Raw genomic sequence first — 13,047 nt, forward strand, 5'->3', positions numbered from 1 at the left:
TGCTTACAGTATCGCAATATATCGCAAAATATCGCCTTGTTTACAGTATCGCAACATATCACAATATATCGCAAAATATCGCCTTGCTTACAGTATCGCAATATATTGCAATATATTGCAAAATATTGCCTTGCTTACAGTATCGCAATATATCGCCTTGCTTACAGTATCGCAACATATCGCAATATATCGCAAAATATCGCCTTGCTTACAGTATCGCAATATATTGCAATATATCGCAAAATATCGCCTTGCTTACAGTTTCGCAATATATCGCAATATATCGCATTGCTTACAGTGTCGCAATATATCGCAAAATATCGCCTTGCTTACAGTATTGCAATATATCGCAATATATCGCCTTGCTTACAATATCGCAATATATCGCATTTCTTACAGTATCGCAATATATCGCAATATATCGCCTTGCTTAAAGTATCACAATATATCGCAATATATCGCCTTGCTTAAAGTATCACAATATATCGCAATATATTGCCTTGCTTACAGTATCGCAATATATCGCAAAATATCGCCTTGCTTACAGTATCGTAATATATCGCAATATATCGCCTTGCTTACAGTATCGCAATATATCGCAATATATTGCCTTGCTTGCAGTATCGCAATATATTGGGATATATCGTATCGTGACCCCTCTGTCATGATATGAATCGTATCGCCAAATTCTTGCCAATACACAGCCCTAATTTTTACTTTTGATCAAGCTGTATTCTACATTTAGCTGGAGTTCTACTGCTTATAGCATTTAGCTGGTGTTATGCTTATTTTAGCATTTAACTGACGTTCTGCTTCTTGTAGCATTTAGCAGACTTAGTCATCTTAGAAAATAGCTGTTAGTGTTAGCGTCTGCTAATTTTGACATGTTTAGCTGTTTAGCSTTAGTGAAACTGYATTTATAGTTAGCAGATCATGASYWAGTAAAGCTAATTTCTTRATTAGCTGWGCTCATCATTTGAACTGTAACAACTACACTAACATATTACAACTGGAGTAATGTCTGATTGTAACCTGTTACAGTGAGCTTAACATAATAAATGATCTGCAGGTTTTTCTCACCAGTTTTRTCTTCTTTCTGACCTCTGGTTTCGTCATACAGGCCTCCATCCTGCCAGCAGGAAAGAGATAGATCCAGAATTTATTTATWTTTGTAAATACAGCACCATAGCCTTTTTAAAAGGATAAGAAACTAACTTCAACTGAGCAGCAGGGATGTCATAAACAGAAAAAAAGCACAATAATAATCAATTGCACAACATCGTGCACCGTTTCCCTCACTCCATACTAATAAATTACTTGATATCGGTGCATTTAGGTGACAAAAAATGTTTATTTGAACCATGATGATGACGATGATGATGCAACCCATGCTGGGTTTRAAGGGAAACCTTCAACCAACATGAAGACGAACAGAAACAAACCATATACAACATGCAAAATTAGTTCTTTTGCTTTTACATTTAAACCAACATGTTTTTACTATATACCATTGAAGTATAAGTTTAGTCATTTATAATGAAAGGGAGACAAGTTTCTTCCAAATGTTTAATAAAAAATGCCTTCATCTTTAGTTGCAAACTTGCATTTTTATAAGGCAGAGCGTATTTTCCCTCTTTAACTCAATTTATTTGTCCTCAGCTGATGGATGTGGCATTTTTATGGTCAGTCTCCTTAAAAATTAAAAAACAAAATAGATGAAAAATCTCCTGTGTGGTTGTGAGTGGATTTTCAAGTTAATTAGATCTTTAAACCAGCTCAGAGAAATCTCTCTCTCTCTCTTAACAACAACAACAACAACAACAACAACAACAACAACAACAACAACAACAACAACAACAATTTTAACAGTAATAATATAGTAATAATAAAAACTTTTGGGGGGGGGGCATTTTTTTTACTTCTGTACATTTAGTTTGATCTTTGTATTTTCTTATGTTCTAAAAGGTTTTTCTTTTGAAAGTGAAAATAAACAAATAAATAAATAATAAAATATGTTTATACTAAAAAAAACCTCGACATAGCAATTCCTAATTTTACACAGAAAAGATAATGTGTTGTGTGGGTTAAGATGGATGGATATTAAAATAGAAAAACACCAAAATATGCAGTGAAGTTCAAAATGAGTAAAATTCCTGCAACAAGTTTGAACAGATGAAGTCCTTCTGCGCATGCGCCAACCAGGACCGCTACGTCGCTGTGCGCTCGTGGACGAAAGTTTCAAAATAATAATCCACAAACTTTTTAATAACGTCGGTGGACACCAAAACAACTACAACTCACCGCCCTCGGTGTCACAGCGACCCGTTTCACCCACCGGAGACGGTTCCGAACGACCTGGAACGGCAGATAGTAAACTAAAAACGACCCGCATCGGTTCAACGAAAATAAACCACACCCACTTCCTCCGCTGTGCCGCTCAGGATGCGTTCGGAGCTCCGTAAAAAGCTCGGAAATTATGGCTTCAACCTAAACCACGCCCCCAACGTGCGTACCTTTTAGTAACAGGCCTAAATTATTATTTTATTATTATTTTACTGATTTATGTAATGTCTAACACAAAAATAAAAATAATAAACTATTTGATGATTTTTTTTCTTATCATTTGCAGTAAAATTTAGTTAGGGTAATCTAAATAAGCCTGAAATTTTTTTTGTTAATTTATAACATTTAAAACAAGAAAATAAATTGTATTTTGAGAGTCAGCACAGTTAGGAGTTATTGTATTTAGAAATAAATGAGAAATATTAGAAAATAAAGCCTAAATATATCAGTCAGAATGTGCTCCATCTTCCTCTRCATGTCAGTAACCTATTTTTCTCATGGTGTAATCCACGTTCAGACACCACCCAATGCTGACATGGCTTCATGGGTCAAATAAAACAAAAATCTAAACACTCCCAGAGGAGCTACTGCGCCTCGATTATCTACCTGTCGCACAAAAAACACTTAATGAGCGACAAAAGATCCAGGTGACCACATTCCTGTATGGTTCCAGTTTCTCACCTGGCCGCCACATAAAAACATGAGATATTTTATTTCAACTCCTTTGGTTTCTGCTTGTGAACTCACCTGGAGAAAGGGTGTGGCCTGTTTGAGAGCTTACATAGGTGACTCACACAGGTTTCACAAGCTAGGTCAACACCACACAACATCTGATGGAGGTGAGTTCAAACTCATCCTCGCTGCGTGGAAAATTACCAGCCTTTATTAAAATTATTCAACATAAACAAAATAATTTAAAAAATCTTTTCTTAAATTTTTACAGATTTGTTTATTACGTGAACAGAATATTGCAAGTAAAATTCATGATCTCTAAAAAGGAAAACAAATAGAAAATAATTTTGTCTACAGACACCATGAGGAACAAGCGGGAAAGCTGTTAGGTTAAAATATTTAACAGTTTGTATTTAATAAAACATTAATTATGCCGTGATTAACTGAAACATCAGAACGTGGTTTAATCTAAAAAAAGAAATCTAGCAAAAATAATCCAAGTCGTGTGTTAAATCAAACCACTCAATCAGAGTTAAATTATTAAACCTATGATTCACAAAATACCAGAAATTCATGTTAGAATTAAGTGACAAACAAGTGGGTATGGACTAAACTGAATAAATATGACTAAATCTCAAAGTGCAAATTAAAAGTTTAAATAAAAAACATAGATAAAAGATCACTTGTTCCTCCTAAATAGCAGAATGGTAGCTACTCCATGAGGAATGGAGAGAAAAATAAATCCTTTGCTGCTTCTGCTCCTGTATGTCCATCACACATGCAGAAAATAATTAGCATCTATTTAACATGCGAGTCAGGGGGAGGTGTCCCCTCCTGGTCTAGATCGTATTAATAATWTAAGTATTTATTGCATCTTTGTTCATTAAAAATATCTCCAATCAAAGAGTTCTGAAAACCATCRGAGACGCTAAACGTGTCAAACATTTTCTCTGCTCTCGATGTCCTTCTTGATKGCTTTTTTAATGCGGCTGATTTCGTCTTCAGTTGAATTGTCATATTTATCACTTTTCTCTTTCTTTTCAAAGTCTGAATTTTTGGTTTGGTCCTTGGTGCTGTTTTTGGGCTTGGTAGACTGCAGCTCTTCTCGGATTGAGTTCAGCTCCACCAAACCGTCGTGAAGTTGCGTGGCCACCTCACGAATTTTGGCAGCGAACTCCGATTTTGCACCTTTCTTGAGTTCTTTGGAGTCCTTGGCCACAAAGTAGATGTCCATGCCCACGAAGAGGCCTGTGAGCACGCCGGTGGCCATGCTGGCGATCTGGACCGCCCTGGCCGCCGTGCTGCCCGCCACATTGGCGATCTGCACAACGCGCATGATCTCGTTGGCATTTATAAGGATGGCCTTCCCTGCCATGGCGCCATCCTCATAGAACTGGCTTGTGAGCGAGGGGAAGTCCTGGTTGTAGGCGCTTTTCTTTATCTTGATCAGGTCGAACTTGCGCAGGTTCTCGATCCCCTGCTTGATGAACTTCAGGCACTTGTTGAGGTCGGCGATCTTCTCCTGGTAGTCCTCCACGATCTTCTCCACCTTCTTTCGRTCCATGGAGTTGTTGACCTGGTTGGAGATGCCGGCGCCAGCTGTTGTCAGACCACCTGCCGTCGCAACGCCCAAACCCACCGCCGTGACGATCAGAGAGGTTCCCATGGTGACTGGAGCCAAGGCAAGGCCGGCGATGGTGGTGACGCCCCCGATTGCGCTGGTGGAACCGCCGGTGATTTGAGCGATCTTYGTGTTCTTGTTGAACTTGTCCAGGCCGTCGGCGATGGAGTTGAGGTCGATGACGTGCTGCCAGAGGGTCTCGGCACGCTCCATGAACAGTTTGTTAAAAATGCGGATGCCTTTCTGAACTTTCTCTGCAGTGACAGCAAACGCCCTGAGATAGAAAAGCAAGGAAAATCAAAGAAATTTAGTCAATGCACAGTTTTAATTTTTTTAAGCAGCCCTTTAGACCAATAGACAATGAAAACATGAAGAAAATGTAAATTTAAATACAATTTCACTTACTTGGCTTCTTCTTTTTCGGTCCTGTCTTCTGCTTGAGGCGTGTCCTCCCATGCTGTTAAAGGAAAATGTAAAAAACTATGAATATTTGAATTATTTTAAATACAAGGCATACCACAGGGATGTGTACTCGGTCCCATAATCAACACACCCATGACTGTGTAGTATCACATGGAAACTGTACTGTCCTCAAGTTTATATTAATGACCTGACTGTTAAGTATCTAAACTGCGGTAATATTTTTACCACCATAGAGTTTTTTTTTCCAAATATAAAAAGTAAAARCATTAACGTTGCTTACATTCAACTGTGTTCCACCACTCCATGAGATCTTCCATATCCTGAGAAACATGCTCACATTAATACAGTCTATGAGGTTTATTTGCTGTTCAAAATGAAGCAAATTTTTTTAAAAATAAAAACCTTAGAACCAATTTTTGTTTTATGGACAAACCTGACTGTTTTCAGGCTGCGAGGGTTCAGTTCGGAAAACGTCCAGTTGGTCAAATAAAGACCTGTTGGGCCCTTCATTCTGTGAAGAATAAATAAATAAAATTTATTCTGAACTTTTATTGGCTTTGGGAAATTTCTCTACGCAGACAATTCTACAAACTAGAAATTAGTATGCAAGCCTAAAAATCGTGTAAGAATTGTAAATGAATATTAAAAAATTGTTCCTTCTGTTTCACTTTTTAAGTAGTTTATGGTCAGAAAAAGAAGAGGAAGTGTGAATGAGAAAGACCTGTGCTGTGTGGACAACTTTAAGCTGGTTTGCAGAAGTAAAACAGCTTTCAGGGACACACTAAAAAAACTGAACATAAAAATGAAACCGGTTTGGCCATACTGACGCCTAATCTGATCCATATTCCATATTGAGGACATGCACTATCAAGGTATGACTGTGTGTGGGTGCGTTTCATGTCAAACACGTGTTAACAACAAAAGTGTTGCTCTGCTGGGAGCCGACCGACACCCTGGAGACAAACTGAAAGTCTGGAAGAGAGAGGGGGGTTATTTTCAGGGTGGAGGAGGGAGATGAGTGACTGAAACTGGGATTTTGTAAAACAAACACGATAGTTAAGATTTAAGAAAACATCACTTTAATCTACAGTTACGGTTWAATGGAGTTTGTGTGTGTGTGTGTGTGTATGTGTGTGTAAGAGATAAATGAAAGAAGAAGCAGAGATAAAAATGGTTTTATTTTTTCTACCTCCGCTGAGTTTCCTGCAGCTTCCTCTCGTGTTTTCCTCTGAATAACTTTAGCCTAAAATTAACACAAACAAACGTTTGAAAAGCAGGCTACTTTTGATATTTAATAAACATTTCTTTTGGAAAAAAGAAGACAGCAAGTCAATAAATGATGGCGCAACCTTGAAACTTTGCATCTTTCAGTTCTGAACTGAAAAAACTCCATGAATGAGAATTGAAACATGTTCAAATATAAAAAAATAAAATGTCCAGTTGCAATTTAATTACCTGTGGTCATTGAATCATCACTTTTTGTTGTTCTGAACCAACTCAAACTTACACTAAAACAGTCCACTACTGTTTTTTTATACCTTGTTTCTCTTGTAAAGCTGCTGTGTAGCGTTCACACTGGAGTCTGATGCAGGTCACGTTTAAAATGTAATGTGAACGTTCACACCAAATTTTTTCAAAAATTGAGCCTGCAGTGTGAACGTAGCCACGGTTAAACATGAAACATCAAAGTTAATTACAGCTGGACCTTCGAGGGCCACTAYAAYGCTCCAGTKCCCTCTGCAAAAATGAGTTTGACACCCCTGATTTAGCGGAATAGTTTTTCACTAACTTTAAAAACCTTTAGCGGACCAATTAGCCTCCGCTAAATTAGGTTTTTAATGACTAAGTCTGCTAACAGCTAGCTAACAAGCTAAAATCAACAGGTTTGTGTCAGTCTCACCAGTCTTCAGCAGGAAGATGTATGACACAGAGTCATCTTAGTGGTTAGCAATTAGCTGTTAGTGTTAGCTTCTGCAATTTTTTGCCTGTTTAGCATTAATGAAGAAATTATTTTTGYTTTGAATATATGTTTGAGAAGCTAACTTTTTGTTTAGCTCTGCCCACCACAGCCATTTGTCTCAAATTCTATCATCTTCAGATCAGCGACGTACAGAAATCTTTACTAACTGATTCTCCATCTCTGTCTGATTATTATCAGTTTTTTATTCACATACATGAGGATGTTCTGAACTTTACCTTAACCTGAGGCATGAAAGGATTGGGTCTCTTTGGTTTCGTGACTTTGGTCTGAAAACACCAAACAGGATCAGAGAGTTAATGAGTAAAAACGCAATGATTAATTAAAATGCCATCAGAGACAGGTGCAGCTAACAAACCTCTGCCGCTTTTTCCTTCCCTTCCTCTTCTTTCTTCTCTTTTAATGAAGAGTCATCATTTTTTAGGCCTTCCTGAAATTAATTTTCAAAGAAACAACATAAACAAAGTAAGTCCGACATTAAATCAAAAATCTTATCTGGTAGACAATAAAACACAAACCCAGTCAATGTCAAATGTCTTCAATGTACCTTTAATGCAGATTGGGACATGAATGGATTGAGATGCTTGAGTTTTTTCACTTTGGTTTGAATAATTAAACAGAATCAGTTGTAACACGCTGCTTTGTTACATAAAACAACCTACTGTTTTCAGCTGTGGCCTAAATATCAACATGTATGAGTCATGAGTCAAACCCATTTGTTAAATACTCACATCCTCTTTCTAACAAAGTAAAATGAATTTAATGTCACCGTTTGTTATAAAAAATATCTTAAAACAAGATATTTTTGACAACCTCAAGATTGATACGAGAGAAAACGCCTTTAAAAGGATTAAAAGACCATGTGACTAATAATAACAACATAAAAACAAACTGAGCTCTGTTGAAACTCCCCGACTGAGCCTGAGGGAGTCACGTGTCCTTAGCTGGAGTTCGGCATGAGAGTCGATAAAGCAAAGCAGGAACTGGAAAGGTCAGATCGAACAAATCCTTTGATCGTTTTCAGCAGCAGAAAAGTTGTTTTACTGATTAAACAAAGAGAAGCTAAAGGGTAGAACTCAAGCWGGCTGGATTTGTGAAAAGATTTATCTCATTTACAAAAGACACTCACTGCAAAGATGAGAAGACAACCTTAATAAAAAGTTTAACCAGATGCCGACGACCACGAGTGTTTATCTACAGAAACAGCCAAAGCAATAAAAATGGACCAAACGGTAAACTTATCGGTTTATCCGACGCTTCGCAATAAGCTGCGAGTTTGAACCTGGATCTCGGTCTTTGTTGAGCTTCAATCCTGATATTTATCCTCGACATGTCTTCCTGCTTTTTAAGATTCTTTGCTTGTCCGATTATTTGTTTACATGCAACTAGCCTAAAGTAGGTCAGTTACATGATTTAACCCTTTAATGACTTTGGTCTTAGATTTATAGACAGGTCTTATGGGTCATTTTGAACTGACCTTTTACTAACTCTAACCTGAGTACTTTGTTTACARTGAGTGCATACCCTCATTTCGAAACTGAATATCAATAAATCAGACAATAAACAGAGTAAAACTAAAACTGTTGAACGAGTGAGACAAACTCACCGGTTTGTTCTCTGCTCGCTTCTCCTCTTCGTGTGTTTCGTTTCCAGGTGGTTTCTGCAGGAAATCGACACAAAATTCGATTCCAGTTAATTTGACATTTCTGATCGTTGTAAAAAAAMCACAGCATTAACTGGAAACAGTCTACCTGTTGTATCAAAGTGATTTTGGAAAACAAACCAAAACAAAATAAATCAACTGAACACACTGACCTCTTGGTTCTGTTGATGTCTCACTGTTCTGTTCATCTCCTGAAATTAAAACAAGTTCAGTAAAAAGAACAACATGAACACATCCTGTAAGAACAGCACGGATCGTTCACCTCCTTTGAAGGTTCGGGAGGAAGCGTGGGAGCTCCTGAACGTTTTCCTGTCATCTCTCTGGGATTCCTGTCCGTCTGCAGAAAACACAGAAAATCAGGATTCCAGAATGAGATGTGTTTTTAAAAAAAACGGTAAAGTACCGTCTCCTCAGGTCCTTGTTGTTTTTTGTCGAGTGCAGACATGTCCTTCCTCTCCTGGATCACAGTAAAAACACAAAGACGGAGCAGAATTCAGTACAGCTCCATAAAAACCAGAAAACCACGAGACGCGGAGCAGAAACTAAATTTTAACTCCGTCCAGACCTCCTCAGGCGGTCTGGGTGGGATCAGCAGAGCTTCACTGCTTTTCCTCCGTTCTGGTTGGTGGATCRCGTTAGTTTTTTCCTGCGAAGGAACATGAGGATAAGGAGGTTTAGTTGGAGGTTCTGAAAGGGAGGAGCAGCAGCAGGTTCAGCTCATGATCCGYCATGAAGCAGAAAGACTCACTGGGTCTGGTTTGGTTTCCAGTTGCTTCCTGTTCTCTTCAAGCCTCTCTGCATCGCCAGGGTCTTTCTGAACAGAAGAACATTAAATAAATTAAAATCTTAAATGTTTCACTAAYAAAACAAGTGGATGAGATGGTATAGAAAGGAAAGAACCGTGACAGCAGTTTGAAAATAAATCTTTAGAGCAGACAAAGTGTTTTTCCCAGCCTGTAGAGAAAATGATCCGACGTCTGTTGGGCTAAAATGACGGTTTTGAAAAGATGTAAAATCTGAAGTGTGGTTAAAATAAATTAAGAGTTCTTTATCTAAGCAGCAGAAATGTTTTAAAAGATGAACATCCATTATCTCCATGACCATCAAGCCCATCCCCCTCCTCATCCTCAGCACCGCTACCCAACATGTTCACAGAATAGTTGTTTTAGCTGCAGAGCAGGACAGATTCAGTTTGGACATGGCTTCAGCCACAGAGTTGGTAGATTGTTCATCGTCTACAAATAAATCATCCTGAACCAAGAAAACAAAAGAAGAGTTTAAAAAATAGGCATTTGTTTTGAAATATAACAATTTCATATTCTGAGGCAAACTAGGCACAAAAAGGTGATTAAATAACTGCAGGGAAATTTAAATGAACATTTAGTTTAAAACAAATTAAGAAATTTTTTGTACAAAAAGGCCAGAAAAATGTCAAATTTAAAAAAAAAAAGCAGAATATGAACTTTCAGCGTGATCACTGTAGAAAATTATTAATCCATTGGAATTTTTTCTAATTAATCTCGTCTTTAATGCAATCTATAATATGTGTCAAATCTTTTTTCTCATTTCAAGACTGAAAACATAGATTATTCTCAACCGGCTTTACCTGAGACTGAGATTTGGCTACTTTTTTCTTAAACATGCCGCTGAGGATTCCTCCTTTTTCCTAAGAAAAAGAAAAGTAAAATCATCATTAAATTTGGGTTTTCATTATTCAAACGGGAGCAAAAGCTAAAGATTCACCTTTACCTGGTTTTCAGACTGATTATCGCTGCTGCTCGAGAGCTCTTTGTCTGCACAGATACCCTCCTGAAAGCCAATAAAAAAGTAAATTCGGATAATTCATCAGAACATTTAGGTCACAGTTGTAGGGGTCACCTCGAGTGAAGAAACAAGATTTACTGCCTCGAAGCAGACCTCGGACAGGCCTGGCGAGAGGACAGGAACTCTGTCACAAACTGAACTCTATTTAGGCCATGACAGGTCATTCTAACCGTGGAAGAGAACCCCTCAGTTCTCTTAATCAGATAATGGACAGAACAATCTCTTCTGTTCGTGATTCATTTGTTGTTTAACTAAGAATGTTTATGCATTTGTTAAATCATGATAATGACTGTCAAAAGAAAAGTGGTTCCACTTTTCCTGTATCGTGCCTTAAAGATTTATAATGGTATAAAAAAATCACAGAGAATCTGATTACAATGTTTTCATTGTGTTTTTAATGTAAATCACTGTTTTTATTTTACTGTGAACACAGTAATATAATTGTGGATTTTTCCTGAGAAAATCTTTCATTTATCTGGACTAACAGAAGRTTCAGAACTGATTATAAAACAGAAATGTTAATTAATCATCATAAATGTTTTGCAGTGATTTCTCTTAGTCTATCAGAAGAATGAAGCTGATCTTATCATTGAGTCCAGTTAAAACAAGTTTGCATTGTTTCAAATATATTTTTCAATGCTTTTCAGTAAAAAAAGATTGAAAGATTGAAGGTGTATTGTGACTTTATAACAGTGTCGGTTATAGAAAGAAAAATGTTGGTATCGGCAGGTCAGGCTTTTAAAGATTAAAGTGTCGAGGCTCGTTTTAAACTAAACTCTTAATGAAAGGTTTAAAAAAAGTTGATGTTTTGTTTGAGCTGTCACCTGGGTTTTTGCAGATGCTTCTGTAGACTTGGACGGCTTTTTGAACATCCCGCTGAAGAGTGCAGCTTTGTGCTGAAAGCAGGAATGAAAAACATTTGAGAAATTAGCTGAAATCTTGGCCGTTTTCACACAAATACACGCAGCTCTGACGAGCCTCATGTGACGTCGAAGCATGCCAACCTGTACTTTTCATGGTCAAGTTTTAAGTCTGGACTTGAAAGTTAAACCTTAACTTGATGCTGAGAAGTTTAACCTATTAACAGCTTTGAGTAAAATCAAGCTAAAGCTTATAAGGAGGTTTTTTTATTTTATTTTTACAATACAGTAGTTTTCCCATTAAAATCGTTGTTTTAAATAGTTTAAATGATACATAAAACACATGATGATAGCATCTGGATGTTGTCCTGCAAAATGATAACAAAAAAGGAGCAAATTTTAACAAAATGGAGGCCAAAAACTGGATATAAACAAATAACCACAAAACAACTGCAACAGGAAAAAAAACAAAATACCAAATTGTGCATGCATTTTAATTTTTTCTTTATTTTTTAACCTTTAGATTTTAAATTATTCAAGGTCTTCATTTCTGCCCATTTTATTCATATAATTAAACGTAGTAAAACTTATAGATAACACAACACAACAGGTGTTTGGTCTTACACCAGGTAAACTCGCCATGTTCAACATAAAGAACATAGAGGTTAAAAGGCGGCGTTCAAAGTCATTAAAAATCATTGGAAAATCCTAAAGCTGAACTTTAAATCCCAAAGTTAGCTAAAAAGTTACTCACAGAGACGCGTCCTCCGCTTCCATCACCGCACTCTAGATCCAAATTTAGGCTGCTGTATCAATCCTGTCAAACATTATATTATTGACGACRGTTTTAAAATGATACCCACCTTCATTAACGACATGCTTTTTTTAATCGGCAAACTTGAAATTTAGMCCTGAACGTACCATTTAGCTAGCCACTCTGAAATCACTCCGCTCCGGTTAACAGGCCACCAGTTAATAATAATAAAAAAAGTTTCTAGTTTGTGTCCGTGTTCACTCTCTGGCTGTGCCAGTTAAATACCTGCCTGTCCTGTAAAAAAAATTAGATAAAATAAATAAAAATATAAACAAGTAAAAATATGGAGATGATTWTCCTCAGGTAGATCCTTGTGTTGAAACTGCCCGTCTTCTCCTCCAGTGCTCCAGAAGAGGGCGCGGCCTGTTTCGCCTGGAAGCAGAGGATCATTTCAATGCTGCGTTCTCGTGTCAGTCGGAAAATTGAGATTTAGACGGCCCCAGGCCATTATTTAATAAAGCAGTGAATTCAGGATAATATTTTCCAAGTAATGAACACGAAACACAGMATCGTGACATTAAACAAGCTAAACCAAAAAGCAATAATCTCCTATCTCATTATAGGGCTCTGGGAGGACCCTTTAATGCTGCATTAAGGGTCACTCGAACAACTAAGCTTTAAGACTTTTAGTTGTTTCTTTTTCAATATAAATTCCATTTTTCACACGTTTAGCTAAGTTCATACAGCAGKAAATTCAAGCCAATACTTTCCACATAATGAACCTAGAACACAGCTAATTATTACTTTTAACTAAGCTTTTGCTAGTTAAAAATTTAGATAACTTTTTCTGACATTTAGCTTTTAGCTGGCATTTTTGCTGCATTTATCTTCAAGATAACTGCTGCAATA

At 37.1% G+C, this 13,047-nt stretch overlaps 2 protein-coding genes across 3 annotated transcripts in view; both read right to left on the bottom strand.

Annotated features, from left to right (window-relative positions):
* Nucleotides 1-2,415, bottom strand: part of LOC106529928 (uncharacterized) — a gene marked incomplete in the record, with an annotated part of 14,971 nt that extends 12,556 nt beyond the window's left edge. Inside the window, 2 exon segments of the mRNA XM_014025456.1 lie at nt 1,089-1,129; nt 2,302-2,415. Of these exon segments, the coding sequence (XP_013880910.1) occupies nt 1,089-1,128 (40 nt within the window).
* An 857-nt stretch (nt 2,416-3,272) lies between these two features.
* On the bottom strand, nt 3,273-11,420 carry apol1 (apolipoprotein L, 1; the record flags this gene model as incomplete). 2 transcript variants are annotated; one of them, XM_014025457.1, is given in 16 exon segments in its annotated part: nt 3,273-4,910; nt 5,042-5,093; nt 5,340-5,379; nt 5,493-5,570; nt 6,249-6,302; nt 7,256-7,306; nt 7,396-7,467; nt 8,644-8,697; nt 8,853-8,891; nt 8,963-9,037; nt 9,104-9,157; nt 9,266-9,346; nt 9,449-9,514; nt 10,307-10,366; nt 10,450-10,509; nt 11,349-11,420. In XM_014025457.1, coding segments are annotated over 16 exon segments (1,866 nt in total), but the record flags the coding sequence as incomplete, so codon positions are not given.
* Between the last annotated feature and the right edge of the window lie 1,627 nt (nt 11,421-13,047).

The sequence above is a fragment of the Austrofundulus limnaeus genome, unplaced genomic scaffold, assembly GCF_001266775.1.
Source record: "Austrofundulus limnaeus strain Quisiro unplaced genomic scaffold, Austrofundulus_limnaeus-1.0 Scaffold477, whole genome shotgun sequence".
In the NCBI taxonomy this organism is placed as follows: Eukaryota; Metazoa; Chordata; class Actinopteri; order Cyprinodontiformes; family Rivulidae; genus Austrofundulus; species Austrofundulus limnaeus.